Here is a 15,797-nt window from a genome sequence, read left to right as displayed (position 1 = left end):
CAGCCCTGGCGTCCTCAAACCACAGCTGATCACACGGTGCAGCTTGAATTTCTCCCGGTCATCCCGGTTTCCCAGCCAGCCTGCCAGCTGCAGCGGGGATCCGGGTCCCAATCTAAAAGGCGACCCCAAATTTGTCATCGCTGCAAATTCAAAGGCTCCATGCACATCTGAAACTCCCAGCTCAGGCAGCGCCTGGAAACCTCGAGCATGAACTCGGACTTTGTTGTTTTATTAAGAAGAGCTGTGCCAGATCCTGCTCAGCTGCAGCCAGATGAGACACGAGGCAGATAGATTTGCAGCCCTTTATTCGCTACAGGAGATTTGGAGACTACTCATCACCGTACACGGGTCCAAGAGAGGATAAGGTGCTGCAGGGACAAATTATCCCACGGGCGATGCTCAGCATGCCTAGGCTGACAGGGCAAAGCCGACTCTGTTGTTGGCCAGGTCGAAGATGGAATAATACTGCCGGAGGAAGAGGTTGCCGAGGATCCAGAGCGGCTGGCCGCTGGCAGAGGGCACGTACGTGCTCTCGACCCCAACGGTGCAGACGCCGTCGTTCTGTCGGGGGGAAAAGGAGCAAATTTCAGTGCCAGTGAGGAGTGCGGGGGATTTGTGCTGCCTGCGCCTTCGTGGCTGCTTTGGCTGGGAGCAGGATTAGACCCTCCTTACAGTCACATACAGGCATGCAAAAGCACCGTGAAATCGGGTGCTGGGAAATATGGCGCTCAGGCTGCTGGAAGCTTCTGTGTTTGAAAAGAAACTCTGACTTTCTCCTGGGCAAAACTGCCCTATGATGGCAAACGCGTGTTGGGAACGATGAAATCACACCTACGTTTAAGACGTAGACAGAGGGAGGCAGCGGTAACTGGGCTCCGCTGATGGCAAAGTAGAGGGTGGGCATGCTCGGGACATTGCTGCAGTCGACGACGAACTGCAAAAGAAGCAGAGAGGGGCAGAGGGGTCAGGACCCCCGGGGCTGGGCACCGTCCTTCCTCCGGCTGTAACCCCGGCCATGCTCCCTAAGGGTCAGCACAGCTCCGACTGTGGCAGGGCTGTGCTGACCCGGGTTTATCATGTTTGGAAGAATTATTTTTGTTTTACAGCACTGCAAGGAGAGATACACCATTGCCGTGTTGTTTCAGGTGAGATGTTTTGCTCCAGAGATGCCGGGAGCCCCCCATAGCTCAGCATTACCACCCAGCTGTGTCCTCATCCCACGGCATCAGCCCCTCGTGTGTGCAGGGCATCCTTCCCACCTACCCCGTCGTCACTCTCCTCCACACCCAGTGCCTGCAGAAAGGCTGACATGAATTGTCCTGGGACAGTCAGAAGGAACGTCCCGGTGTCCACAATGCCGTGACAGCCTTGGCTGCACCAGCCGGTGGCTGACAGCCCGATGGTGAACCTGGAGAGAGCAGCAGAAAAGGCATCAGAAAAGGCTCCCCCCGCTCCAAGACCCACTCCGAGCCGCGGTGCAGCACTTACTCCTCGATACCAATTTTCCAGTACAATTCCTGGACCACAGGAGCCCATAAAACCTTCCCGGAGTACAGCTGGGGGTCAACCCCTCCGAGGATGACTTCCCCACCGTAACTATATGTCGCGTTGCTGGAAAGACACAAAATTAAACGCCAGATCAGGCAGGCTGCTCAGCAGAAAGCGATGTAGCATACAGGTGTGTGGGGAGAACGTGGGGATGGAGGATGAATGAAGGAAAGGGTGGATCCAGGCTGTGTCTGTGCAAGAGAGAGACCCGCTGTCAGAGGTCTCACCGTGAGTAATAGAAGCTGAAGATGGGTTCGTCGAGCTGGCTCTGCTGCAGCATGTTCTGCATCAGCGTGTTGTAACTGCCGATGCCAACGCCCGGGTAAGCCATGCCCAAAATCCCATCGAAGTCCAGGTAGTAAAAGGGTCTGCTGGGCTCATCCAGGCTCAGGCCGAACTCCTGGTTCCTGATGACGATGTTCTGGATCTAGAGGGAGAGGAAAGATGCTGGGAGACATCGGCGTTTTGGAAATCCCCCTTGACAGCAACATCCCACCAGGGAGTTTCTGGGGAGAGGCAGGGGCGGCCAGGAACGTCACGAAGGTAAATCTGCACTGAGGGGTGCTGAGCTCTTCCCCATCGCAGACGGGAGATGGAGTTGGGACCAGCCTGGCTCATAGTCTTTGTCCCATCACCCTTATTATTTCATAAAAATACCGACAAAACCCGTTTGCCTCAGTTAAATTAGTTTAAAATCACACTTTCACTGCGTGCAAGTCTCACAACAGAACATTTCTTATGTCCCGTAATGACAAAGCTCAGCCATCAGTGTAAAAAGCACTTGCGGCCAAAGATATCCCTTAGCCCAAAGCAGTGGCGAAAAGCCCAGAGGACTCGGACTGAGTTTGTTTGCAGATCCCAGTCTCTGAGTAAATTTATGCTGACAAGACATAAACTCTACATGGGAGATTCAGGCACTAATATCCAAAATACGAAGGTACTTTCAGCTACCCCCTAAATTTTTAACCGGATTGGACTGATCACAAGCGCGGTCGCTTCTTACCCTGATCGCAGCAACGCGCCAACACATCAGAAGTCACTTACTGTCACGGTGTCATACCCTAAAGCCACCGACAGGTCACCGAACCCGTAGATCAGGGTGTAAGTCACTCCGATGCCCGAGAAGGTGGATGACAGGCTGTGGTTGAACGTGGCATGATTTACTGCACGGAGAGAAGGTCACAGCCCCCGGGTCACATCCTGCCCTGGGTTCAGCATCCCTGTCCCCACACGGGCAGAAATCCGCAGCAAGGGGCTTCCCAGGGAAGGGACCATCCAAAACCAGCCCCACCGGTGCCACCGAGTGGAGAGCAAACACCAAACCCCATCGGCTCTCACTGATTTCCCTCCCGTAGCGCCAGCCCGCAGCGTGCAAGGGATGTCCAAGAATACCGATGGGTGGGGAGCCCCGGCCCCCCCCCACCGCTGTGTCCCCCGAGGGATGCTCACCGCAGGCTGGAGTCTGGCAGTAGGCGGAGGGCACCCACAGATTGGCAGAGCCGGTGTCGAAGAGCACCAGGAAATTTTGCGGGGGGGTCCCGATGCTGATCTCCCCGAAGTAGAAGGACTGTGAACAAGAGCGTGGGCGGATTTCTGTTTCTGCCTGTTTTTTTGAATGAGGCTTTTCAGCTCTCTGCCCTCTGCTAGCTGAGAAACCCAAACCATTACGGCGTTGTAGGAAGGGCTCGTAGTCCCTGAGTGCACCCAGGGCAGCTAAAGCACAGAAAGGGGGAATGATTTGCCTACGACATAACAAAGTCAGCATCAAGGCCAGGAGTAGGAGATCTGCCCTATAACCATCAAACTCTCCTTTTTCTGAGAAGGGAAATCAATTCAGGATAAGACGTGCTGCCTCCTGCCTTCGTCTCCCAACATCACCCAGCCCTCGGAGCCGGGCTACAGAGACAGCAAAACTCCTGCCGGCGCCCAGCACAGCCCCTCGACTCACGAGCAGGGAGGGAGCCGAGCCACCCACTGCAGAGCTTCCCGCAGGCAGCCAGGAGAGGAGGAGGAGGGCATCCCCAAAAACCGGAGCTGGGTGGCTCAGGGGAGGAAGGAAAAGCTTTAAATACTTACATCCAGGTAGTTCGTTAGCGGTTCATAAGCCACAGTGTTACTGAGCTGGTATTTCCTACCGGGGTCCCCTTTGAGTTGCTTCAGGAAATCCTCCAGCACCCCCTTCTCTCTCATCACCTCCCGCATGGACCTGCCTTTCTTCAGGGGGATCCTGCGCAGGACGGAGACGGCAGCGAGATGCTGAGCGGCCGGGCGGCCCCATCCACGTGTGTACCCCCATGTGCCGAGGGCGAGCCCCGCTCCGCAGCCGGATCCTGCACCCTCGCACCCATCCCGCCCCGGGGCTCACCTCACCATCCCCTCCCCAAGCCGGAGGCAGAGCAGGGCCAGCACCAGCCACCGCGTGGCCCCGGGTGCTGGTGGCTCCATGGCAGCTCCTGCACCACCTCGGCCAGGACAGGGAGTATATAGCCAGGAGCTGTGCTAGCCCCCGCCTCCAGACACCCCTTTCTTCTATCACGGCACCCACCCAACGCCAACGCTTGCGGTGTATTTATCACCGCAGCCGCCCTTATTATGCCTCCTTACCTGGCCGTTCGGGCGCCAACAGATTGGCCAGTACCTCTGATACCGAGACCAAATATGTGACGTTTGATAAAAAGCAAAATTCTGTTGTTATCAAGAAGTTAAAGTATTTTCCTTTGCCTTCAGCACCAGCTTGGTCTTTCCAAAAAACAAAGGCAAAACACACCCTTTGCAGCAAATAGAAACTTATGATGCTGGTATTCCTCTTTTGACTCATCCAGGCAGCCAAGGAAGTGCCACGGGCCGGCGGTATTTCTTCTATCCAAGTCTACAGACTGTTACATCCAATTCCCTCAACACAGCTAGCAGGAAAGAGCAGGGGTGGTTTTTCAGCCCAGCTCCAAGACTCCTGGGAACCAGCACGTACCCCCAACGATGTCTCTCTTGCCAGGTATTTGTCCTTTTGTCATCCTGCCCCTTCTGCCCTCCAGCTCTGCTAATACACCCCAAAGAAGCTGAGGTGGGGGCTAGAAACTGCTCGGTGTAGGAGCCCTGAAAGACATAACAGGCCTTTACTTGCCCAGTTACAACCACTCAACCATCTCCAAAAGACGCTTTGATTTGCTGCAGTTTATTATTAGTGCCAGAGTTACACCGAGGATGCTCAGGTCACACGTCTGGTGCATCAGAGGTGATGTTTCCCATATGCTTTGAGCGATGCTGGTCATACCCAGGCTGGAGAGATGCAGGGGAGCGTGTATTTAGGCACTCAGTCACAGGGGAATTTTAGTCCCGGGAGACCCTTTCCTCCCCTGGGAAGATGCTACCAGCCAGCCAGCCCTGCCAGTCCCCACCAGGTCACTGAGGACCCATCCTGGCATCTGCTACCCCGAGGATGCTGCTCAGCCTCGTGCTCTGAAGCCTGGGCACTTACCACCTGCAGAATCTCTGCCATGTGCTGCCGGGGAACAGTGATTGTCCCCGCGTCCCCATCACCCTGACAGCTTCATCTGCGCTGGGCCGGTGGCCTCATCTCCCACGGAAAAACTGAGGAGGCAAACATGGGAGGTTTTCTGTGCAAAGCTCTCAGCAAAGGAGCCCCAGCTGGACCGAAAGCCCAAGGCTGCTCGGACCCCTCTGCTTGGGGAATGTGACGCTGGGTCAGCTCCACCTTAACCACGTGCTTTAACGTGTATTGCTTCGAGCACCCGCCACACGCTGCGGTTCTGCTTCCATTTTGCTGGGACCAAACCCTTTGTCCAGATCTAAGGCCGCACGTTGAATACTGTGTTCAGTTTTGGGCCCCTCACTACAAGAAGGACGTCGAGGTGCTGGAGCGTGTCCAGAGAAGGGCAACGAGGCTGGTGAGGGGTCTGGAGAACAAGTCTGCTGAGGAGCGGCTGAGGGAACTGGGGTTGTTTAGCCTGGAGAAAAGGAGGCTGAGGGGAGACCTCATCGCTCTCTACAACTACCTGAAAGGAGGTTGTAGCGAGGTGGGGGTCGGTCTCTTCTCCCAAGTAACAAGCGATAGGACGAGAGGAAATGGCCACGGGAGGTTTACATTGGACATGAGGAAAAATTTCTTTACTGAGAGAGTGGTTAATCATTGGAACAGGCTGCCCAGGGAAGTGGTTGAGTCCCCATCCCTGGAGGTATTTAAAAGACGAGTAGATGAGGCGCTTGGGGACATGGTTTAGTGGGTGGTGGTGTTGGGTCGACGGTTGGACTCGATGATCTTAGAGGTCTTTTCCAACCTCAACAATTCTATGATTCTATGATCTGAATTTGTCCCACGGGGGTCACCAACGTGCCGCACCTCAGGGATCAGGCAGAAGGGGGGCCAGTGCAGCTCTCCCCGGGGTTGAGCGGGAACAGCCCTGCTGGTTTTTGCTGTAGGGCACTTGCAGACTCCCCAGTCCCCGCTAACAGTGGGGACAGACCCCAGCAGAGCCTTGCTGCTCCCATCTGAGCTGTTGGCGTTGGACCGGTGCTTCGAGCCTGCGGTGGCTCAGAAAACCCCTGGCACCCCCTCCTCCTCCTGATGGACCTGCCTTTGCTCCGATGGATCCTGCAGGGAGCAAAGGGAAGAGCAAAGACCAGCAGGGACACGGTCAGCCATCGCCTGTCCCTTCCTGCCACGGCTGCTGCCAGAGCAGCTTCAGCTCTCAGAAACCTCCCCATTTTATAGGGGAGGAGAAATGCCCTTCCCTGCTATCCGCACCTATCTAATCTCCGTCTCGCTGTGCTCAGCCTGTGTCAATATTTTGACACAAAGCACAGAGGAGTTTTTGTCCTTTCTCTGGTGAAATGACAGAGCTATTAATATATCTGATAATGAGCTCCAATGATAAAGAGCTTCTAAGAAACAAGTTTGGATCCCGGGAAAGAGCGGTGTTACCCAAGCCTCTCCCAGCCAAGGCATTCCCCATCCCCTTCGGCCACAGACCATGATCCCTGATACACCAGCTGTTGTTTTACCTGACTGAATAGCCCCACTTCAGGATTTAGGGGTCATTTGGATGTCATGGCTAACCTAGTCTGGCCTCATATTCCCACTCTGACTTAGTCACAGGACTTTGTTAAACCTTATCCAGCTGCAAGGAAGATTAGTGGCTTTCCACATGCACCTCTGACGAGGTTCTCCAACGCCCAGCAAGAGGGACAGAGGTGGGGACCGACCGGCCCCGCAGCTTTACCCGCGGCTGGACGGAGCCATCGGTTCAGCCCTGCAAGTACCAGCAGCAGCAAAAGACAGGACAGCGTGTCCCCGCGGTCCTTCCAAGGTCACCACAAACTGCAAGCAAAGCAACGTCCACCGCCACCGGCTAACTCTGTATCTGCCCGAGTAGGTGCTGGTGAGCATCCCCCTGAAGTGACATAGTGCAGCGCGGCAGCAAGCGGCAGCTGGAGGAGGATGAAGCCGTACCGCCCCGTTAGGGACACGCACGGCATTTCCAGACACGCACCGGTGCCTGATGGCACAGAGCAGAACTGGCTTTTTGGGGAATCCCTCGGGGAACTCCTGTCCCCGGCGCTGTGGTTGGTGTTTAAGACCAACCCCAGTGACCTTTTGCTGTCCCAATCCCCTGCACCGCAGCCTGGTGCGCGGTGCTTCTCACCTGCAAAGCAAAGCCCTTACAGGAATCAGGTCCAGGATCCTTGTTCTGGGCTTGTCCCTCATTGAGGACAAGGAGGACAGGAGGTGGGTGCAGCCAGGCCCAAAGGCAGCAGCTGGGATTCGGGGGACGGCAGCTGCCTGCTTTCCAACGCCCAAAGTCTGCAGCCCCCAGCTGAGTCGCACAAGCCTTGCAGAGGGGACGGGGCTGGGCTGTGGGACACCTTCGTCCCCAAGGGCTCGGGAGAGATGGGCTGCACCGTCTGCAGGAGCTACCCCGGGCACCACTGTGTGGAAGGACTGCTCGCTCCCATCCCTGCGCCCATCACGCTGCGAGCTGAGCTGCAGCTTGGAGCCTGCTGCGTTCATCAGAGCCACCCCCAAGCTTAATAATTCACTATAAAGGCTGAGACTCAGTCCCACAATCATTAGGAGTCGATAGCATGTCATACCCCTTTGCAAGAAACATAAATACATCGACTTTAGATTTGAAGCAGCCCAGGGACAGCTTCCCCACCGCTTTCCCCGTGCTGACTCTGAGGAAATCTGCCTAGGAGTTTATCACGGCGTTTACCTCGCTAGAGAAAGAGCGGCTGAGACACGCAACCCGTCAGTCTGCGCTCAGTCATCACTCAACAAACTCGGAAGGTCAGAGACGATTTGGGATATTGGGGTTTATTTGCAAGTGAGAACACACTTACACAGAAATCCCGGAGGGACAGGGAGCCATGCAGGCACGTAGAGGAACATAAAGGTCCACAGGAACCCCATGGAACCCCACCTCCAGCAACGCTGGCTAAGGTGTGTTCGGCCAGGAGAGGGGCTGGATTTCACTGCTCCACTCCTCTACGCTGACGGGGCGAAGCCAACACGGTTGTTGGCCATGTCAAAGACAGTGTAATACTCCTTGAGGAAGACGTCACCCAAGATCCAGAGCGGCTGCCCGTTCTGGGAAGGCAGGTAGGTGGCCTCAATCCCAAGAGTGCAGTAGCCGTTTTTCTGTAAGGGGGGAATAACGGGGGTTCAGAGCCTCCAACAAGCAGCAGGACCCTGCCAGCTGGGCTGCAGGGAGGGAGAGCATCGCTACTTGTCAGGAAGCACCAGCTCCTTTCCCAGCCCTCAAGGACTCAGCAGGATGAAGCTGCTCAGCTAATACATACGTTCAAGACGTAGGCAGAAGGGTAGAGCGGGAGCTGAGCTCCGTTGATGACGAAGGTGATGGTGGGCATGTTCTGGATCTCATTGCAGTCAACTGCATACTGCTGAGAGAGGGTGAAGAGGAGGTTATGGCTGGAACAGCACCGACTGTGAGAGGAGAGATACCCCGCTATGTGGGGGTAACACACACTTTATCCCCTGGAAGTGCCACATCACCTCCCTGACATGCCTGCAGCACCATGTTCCCTAGATGCCACGTGAGTTTTGCAGGATCTGGTCAAGCCCATGGCTTCTGGCTCACTTGCAAGCCTCACCGCTGCTCTGTGCGCACCTCCAAACCATCCCCTGCACTTACACCATAGCTGGTCAGCTGGGCACCCAGGGCCTGAAGGAAGCTGCCCACGTATTCCTGGGGCACCGTCAGCAGGAACGTCCCCGTGTCCACGATGGCCTGGCAGCCCTGGCTGCACCAGCCGGTCGCTGACTGTCCGATAGCAAACCTGGGAGGAGAACAGGGAGAAGGACATCATTTTAAGCACCCACTGGCAACTAAACGTGTCTTGACTGGATCTCTAAGTCTGGGATGCTCTGAAACGCAGTGCCTAACCCCTGCCTCGAGCCCACACCTGCCGCAATAGCTGCAGCTTCATCTGGAGGACAGCTGTACCACCCTCGTTGCATGAGCTTCCCCAGGTGGATCACGCCCATCAGGTACAAACACAACTCACTCATTAAGCGCAACCTGCCAGTAAAGCTTCTGGGTCACCGGTGCCCACATAATGTCCCCATGGAAGAGCTGAGTGTCAACTCCGCCGAGAATGAGCTCTCCCCCGTAGCTGTAGGTGGGTTGGCTGCAAAAACACAGAGTTACAGCAGCAGAGATTAGCAAATCGGTGCGATATGCGTGGGCTAGCGAGGGACAAATTCACAAGGAACCTGCACGAGGACAGGCAGAGGGACACCAGTGCACATCGGACGTGCAGAGGGCTCCAGCAGATTTTTACCGAGAGAAGTAGAAGCTGAAGATGGGCTGGGTGAGCTGGTTCTGCTGCAGCATGCCCTGCAGCGCGGTGGGCACCCCTCCCACCACCAGCGAGGGGTAGGCCATTCCCAGGATCCCATCAAAATCGGCATAGTAGAAAGGCTGGGTTGGCTCGTTCCTGCTGAGCCCGAACTCCTGATTTGTGACCGTGATGCCCTGGATCTGGAGGGGAAGGGGACGCCAGGTCAGCCGGCGCGCTTAGGCAAACCTGAGCAGCTATCAGATGGGATGACTGATGGTCTGAAAGCCCAAAGAGCACACTGCAAGGCCATAGCTGGTGAAAACATCACCAGGCAGCTGGGAAAATTAGCAGGAATTGGGTTAAAACAAGGTAAAAACCCAGCTGGGTAACTGATGGTGGCAATAACCACTTTATATTAGTTCTACCCATCTCAGGCCCTGGTTTGCCCAAGTCTTGGCTACACAAGACATGAGATCTGCCCTTAGGCTGTCCCCCAGGCTCCTTCCATCGGAGGAGCCGATGCTGGGAGCTGGTGCTGGGGACACAGTGCCCAGGAAGACAAGGAGGGCGCGGGGTGCACTCACCCTCAGCGTGTCGTAGCCCAGTACCACCGTGAGCGCGCCGCTGCCGTAGGAGATGGCGTAGGACTGGCCGTTGTAGGTGAAGGTGGAGGACTCACTGGGCTTGAACTTTGCATGGTTGACTGCTTGAGAGAGGAGAGGACAAAGCTCCTGGGCACACGCTCGCCTGGCCCCGGTGGGATTTCACCACCGGTCGCTCTGCCGGGATAATGCCTGGGAAAGCGGCTTCCCTGGCAAAGAGCAAGTCGTGAAGAGCGGAACGGGCTGTTCCTCCGCCTCGCGGTCATCTCTAAGGCAGGGTTTGCATCCCGGTTTTGCCTGCATCCCTCTCAAGGGAACAGCTGTTGTGATCACAACCAGATCAGCTACCCAGCGTGAGCAAAGCCATCAGCAGTTAAATCCCCACCGCTCTCCCACCGGCAGCGAGTTACATCGGCTGAGCTCTGCCGGGGAGCAGGACATCAGCTCCACGATTCGTAGCTTTGCTCTTCCCTCCGCCCAGCCACGAAAGGTCATAGAATCATAGAATCATTGAGGTTGGAAAAGACCTCTAAGATCATCTGAGTCCAACCGTCGACCCAACACCACCACCCACTAAACCATGTCCCTAAGCATGTCCCTAAGGTCAGGCACAACCACTGTGATTTCTGCGCTCCGGGGACACCCACGATAGCCACAGTGATTTGGCCGTCTTTATTAGCCAGGCACATAAGGGCAGAGGGCTCCGTGTTTCCCAAGGAAGGCACCAGCTGGTACCAGGGAGCAGCTATCCCAGAGCAGCGTGCCGGCATCATTTTCGGTCCGGCATCGCGATTTCCCCCATGTGATCGGACTATGCTGTGCTGCTGGGGGAGCTCTGTGCCACGCGGCTGCGGTACTCACAGCACGCCGGCGTCTGGCAGTAGGCGGAGGGCACCCACAGGTTGGAGGAGCCGGTGTCGAAGAGCACCAAGAAGTTTTGCGGGGGGGTCCCGATGCTGATCTCCCCGAAGTAGGAGGACTGCAGACGAGAGACGGGGTATCTCCGTTGGCCACAGGGTCAGGGACAGACCAGGCTTTCGCCGCCTCCCAGCCCTGCGCCGGCATCCCAGCGCTTTGCAGGGTGCCGGGGAATGCCAGGCTCACTCTTGCAAATAACAAAGTAGGCAGGAACGGACTGAACTCTCACCCTGCTTTTTCTCCCAAAAGATGTAATATTAAATATTTATTTTGTTACGCCTTTTGTTACACATAGAAAAGCATCGCTTTTCATTGCTGGGGGAAAACTTTTCTAAAGTCTAAAATAAAAGCTTAAAAAAGAGTGGGGAAAAAAAGCACTCTCTCACTCCTGGAGGCTCAGGGGTGAACAGATCACTCTGGCAGCGGGGAAGGCAGAGGGAAAGGGGAGCGTGGTGCACGGACAGGCAGCGAGAGGGGAACCTGGGGTACTCACATCCAGATGGTTGGTTGTCGGCTCATACATGACGTAGTCCTCACTGAAACGGTATTTCTTAACTGGATCATATTTAATTTTCTTCAGGTAGTCCTCCAGCACTCCGGCCTCCCTCATTTTCTCCCGTATAGACTTGGCTTTCTTCAGTTTGATTCTGCACAGAGAAAAAAAAACAAACCACAAAATACAGCAGGAAATCAGGAGAAGATTTGGGCATTTTCCAATGATCAGTTCTCTGGGCTCCTTTGAACCCTGCCACGATGGGAGCCCTCCGCTCGGCTGCCTTGTACCTCCCCAGGGGCTGCCCTCCCGGTGAGGGACGCAGCCTGGACCAGGACCATGATGGTCTGTGGAGATGCAGGAGGCCAGAGTCACGCCCGGTTAGACTCGGTTGGCATCCTTGGGGACGCAGCGCAGACCGTGCAGGTCTCTGTTACCTACCCTCCTCCTGCTGCAGCAGCTGCTGCAGGACACCCACCTCACCAGCCCCTCTGAGAGCTGGAGACCCACCAGGGCCAGGATGAGCCACTTCATGGTGCAGGAGTTGCCCACCGGTCCCCACACACCTCAGAGACCGCAGCAGATGGGTTGAGCTGCCCGGACTCCCTGGTTTTATACCGGGAAGCAATAACCCCCCCTTATCTGCTGACCTCCATTTTCCATTACCACCACGCGCACCCCCAGCTTCAAGGGTTTCATTGTATTTTGGGCCACGAGGATTTTGAGGAGTTTGTGTCCTTAGCGAGGCGCTCAGGTGAGAACAGAGCAACACACATCTTCCACAGCAAAATCAAAGCGTTACCATCCGATAAGAGGCCAGCTCTTATCGCAGCAAAGAGGGGAGCGACCCAAACGTCACCGTGGTGAGGCGTTATCTGTGTTTGCCAAAACCTGTTCAAACCTTTTCCCAAATCAAAGGCGCTCGCGGCTCTTGGTGCAGGATGGAAACACGTCAGACTTTTGTCTGCCGTTCTTCCGCCCGGCCAGCCCAGCCGCCCGCCCACGGGGACCTTCTGGCGTGGAGGAGGGATGGCTGCTGGCATGGAGGTTTTTCCAGGGCACGGCGCAAAGAGCTGGAGCCGGCTGCTCTGCTCCCCCCTGTCCCAGGGCCTCACTGAGCCCACAAGGTTTCTTCTCCTGCATCCTCGTAGGTGGTTCCCAGCGCTGTTCTGCCTTCTGGTCCGTCCTTCTCCCCTTCTTCGTCTGGTCTGTTCTTCTCCACCACTTCATCAGCCTCCCAGTCCTTCGCCATCCTCTCCTCCAGGTACGGATGGTTTCCCTATCTTGTACACCTCAACGCTGCTTCTGCTCTCATACTATTTTGGACAGAAATCACATATTTTTCCTTTTTTTTAATTTTTTTAATTTTAATTTTGTGGAACAACTGATTCCCTTTCCATCCTGTGTTAAAAGGCAGGTGCTGTGCCTCCCTGCATGGGGAGGTTTAACGTGGAGGAAGGCCTCGGGGCTGGCCGAGCCGCAGCTTCACCCACTGGGTCCTCGCACCAGCCCAGAAAGTCAGGAAATTCCTTGTTTGCTTTTTTTTCTCTGGGGGAAAAAAAAAAAAAAAAAACCCACCACAAACACAGACCTCCCAAACTGCCAACAAACACCCAAACAGACCAAAATGTTTTCAGTTATGACCTAAATATTTTCTAGCGAACGGACCAAAATGGTTTTGGTCATAACCTAAATATTTTCTAGCAAACAGACCAAAACATTTTTCCTTGTAACCTAAACATTTTCTAGCAAATGTACCAAAATGTTTTCAGTTATAACCTAAATATTTTCTAGACCTCCTCTGGCCCGGCTTGCATCCCCGCTCCGAGCAGCCTGGCTCTTCACAGCGGGGAAATCGCGCTCTCCATCATCCGCCGATAGCCCGGCGTCACTATCGCTGCGCTCATCCCGTGTCAACGCTCTGCACAGATTTTATTCCCTCAGGAGCACCGGGGAGTGTGTGTCCTTTGCTGGATATTGAGACTATAATAAAGCAATTATCTTGTTTGCTAGCAGGATTGATAGAAAGATCAACTTATTAAGATTGGATAAAAAGCAAATTCTGGCTGAAAGCAAAGAGCTGTTATCAAAACGTTAATATACCGAGTGTTATCTGCAGGTCCCCAGGGGGACTCAGCCTTGCCAAAAGACAAAGGCGTAAGGTGCCCTCTACAGCACACACAAACACATTCTACTTTTGGCACTTCTTGACCCAAAGTTAAGACAGCATTTGTTTGCCGAGGCATTTAGCCTAACGGGAATCAAGGGTTTACAGTTTCTAACATCAGAGGTCCCGTGTCCTTGCGCGCAGCAGGACTCGGCCAACAGCACGTACCCACGCCGCTCCAAGGCAGGACTTCTCCTTGGGGCCAAGCCCTGGGCATTTCTCCTCCTCTGCTTTCAGTTTCTTTTCTGTGTTGGTGCAATGGCCCAGCCCACGCGCAAACAGCTCCAGCCCAGGGAACCCCGTCTCTCCCAGATGAGTACGGATCCCCTTTGCACCCCATGGCCAACTCCGCCACCTCTCCCGGGACACTGCGGCGGGGCAAAACCAGCAAACGAGATGAGCCGTGAGCAGCAGCTGTCCCGGCCATCCGGAGGGCTTAAGCACTTTCAACACGAGCCAACAAATCTTATTAAACCAACAGCCACTGCAGAGGTGGGCACCGGCTCCCGAAAGCCGGTAGCTCTCGACAGAGCGTTTTGCAGGATTAGAAATGGGCTTTAAAGTGGGATCCAGCCTCCCCCATGACCCAAAGACCTCTTCTGCCTGCAGACACTACTCCCAGAGCCATCAGGGGACAGACACCTTTTCAAAAACATTGCCGTCACCCTGAATTTCCTAGTCTGCTCTAGGCTCTGCTCTACCCGTGGCAAAACCAGAGAAGTGACTGGTCCCAGCTCCGGGATAATTTACCACCCCGGTTCCTCCGCCTCTGCCCCAGACACAAGCTTTTGCTATTTACCTCAACAAACGGTAGCTTAGAACTTAATAAACATGAATATGGGACTGCCAGGAGCTTCCCCTGGTCATTAAAGCCTCTCGCTGTCGCAAGCACCATGTCAGCTAAAACCCTTCCTGAAGGTGCTGAATCCCACCCGAGTTAATGCTCTCCCCCTTGATAATTTAAACAGTCTTGCTCGATGTGATTAATTTAAAATAGCTATATTCACTTTGCCTGGAGCACAATTGCTCCCTGGCTTGGGTTCTCCAACCAAGAAAAGCTGTTGGTGGGAGCTGCAATGGCATGGGTACGACCGAAGCAGCTGTGTTTATGAACTGCGGACAAGCACACGTATCCTTTACTCAGTGCTGCACGAGCTGGTTTTAGTGTTTTATTTCCAAAACACAGATGAACAGCTTCCATCCACATTAAAATTAATATTCCTCCTTTCCTACGCAACCATGAGAACGGCTCCTGAAATAAACAGCTAGGCTCTAGGTCTAACATTTAAATTCCCAAACCAGGGCAAGGATCAGCCACTTCATGATGATCTCCTCTTGTGGGCAGTTTCCAAAGGGTGACCTCCAGTCACCCTGCTCAGTCCCAGACCCCAAGCTGATGCTGGAGCTCTACATCACCTCCTTATACACCCCAAAACGGTCCCCCCCTCCCTGTGTCAGCGTCCGCTCACGTACCTGAAGTTTAGAAACGCACCCGTCACAAGAGATTTTCCCACAGTGCTAAGGACTATCCTGAAAACTCCAAGTCAAATACCAGTGGCAAATGCCATGCTATTTTCAAGCTATTTTCAACTTCTTTTTGATAGGGCTATCGAGGTCTTCCTAGAAAGAGAAATGAAAAATGTTTCATCGTGTTTTCCTGGGATGGAAAGAATAACACGGGTTTATCGTCAGTTGTGTTATTGCCTCCGTTCCCCTTCCAGTTCTTACCTCCAGCATTGTAGAAAGTCATGGAACGACCCTGAAGGAAAGAAACACATGGGTTTGGGTTGGAAAGACTCCGCGCATGAAGGCACGCTCACTTAGGAAGGCACAGATGGCCCTATTAGCTGTTCTTAAATCGATTCCTGCTGGGGGAGAGTTTTCAGGGGGAATTCTATAAGCCAAGGAATTAAACAGCGCATGTTACCGCACAATTAGCTCTCATTTGCTGCAGAGCTTGGAAAAACAAGCAAATCAACTCTTTGCACAGAGCGATGGCAGAGAACCCATGGAAAGGCCCCCGTGCCTAGAACAGAACAGCACAGCCAGGAAGAGTGAAGCCACATCTTGTTCAACGTTGGCAAAAGCACCTCACTCCCACCAGCCCCCAAATTCCACCACTCCAAACTATTAGCTTAAATTACCCATGGTGGAAACAGCACGTCTTAAAGGGTAGGCACTCCAGAGACCACGAATATTCTTGCTGTGTTCAACCTACACTCATAGCACATCAATTCCCAAGGCAACTTCA

General features: G+C 54.4%; 2 protein-coding genes across 2 annotated transcripts; both read right to left on the bottom strand.

Annotated features, from left to right (window-relative positions):
• Positions 1-408: 408 nt before the first annotated feature.
• Positions 409-3,993, bottom strand: LOC143170215 (pepsin B-like). The gene is made up of 9 exons (XM_076358310.1): positions 3,914-3,993; positions 3,625-3,775; positions 2,998-3,115; positions 2,593-2,711; positions 1,776-1,975; positions 1,489-1,611; positions 1,264-1,408; positions 836-934; positions 409-561 (listed from the first exon to the last, which is right to left on the bottom strand). Exons 1-9 carry the CDS (start codon positions 3,991-3,993, stop codon positions 409-411), a joined length of 1,188 nt encoding a protein of 395 aa, XP_076214425.1.
• Positions 3,994-7,867: 3,874 nt separating this feature from the next.
• Positions 7,868-15,046, bottom strand: LOC143169917 (pepsin B-like). Its single transcript, XM_076357712.1, has 9 exons — positions 15,020-15,046; positions 11,380-11,533; positions 10,830-10,947; positions 9,951-10,069; positions 9,367-9,566; positions 9,091-9,213; positions 8,718-8,862; positions 8,365-8,463; positions 7,868-8,203 (listed from the first exon to the last, which is right to left on the bottom strand). Exons 2-9 carry the CDS (start codon positions 11,494-11,496, stop codon positions 8,051-8,053), a joined length of 1,074 nt encoding a protein of 357 aa, XP_076213827.1. The 5' UTR covers positions 11,497-11,533; positions 15,020-15,046; the 3' UTR covers positions 7,868-8,050.
• Positions 15,047-15,797: the final 751 nt, after the last annotated feature.

Source organism: Aptenodytes patagonicus, chromosome 22 (genome assembly GCF_965638725.1).
Source record: "Aptenodytes patagonicus chromosome 22, bAptPat1.pri.cur, whole genome shotgun sequence".
Taxonomy (NCBI): Eukaryota; Metazoa; Chordata; class Aves; order Sphenisciformes; family Spheniscidae; genus Aptenodytes; species Aptenodytes patagonicus.
This window is presented reverse-complemented; position numbering and strand designations above follow the sequence as displayed.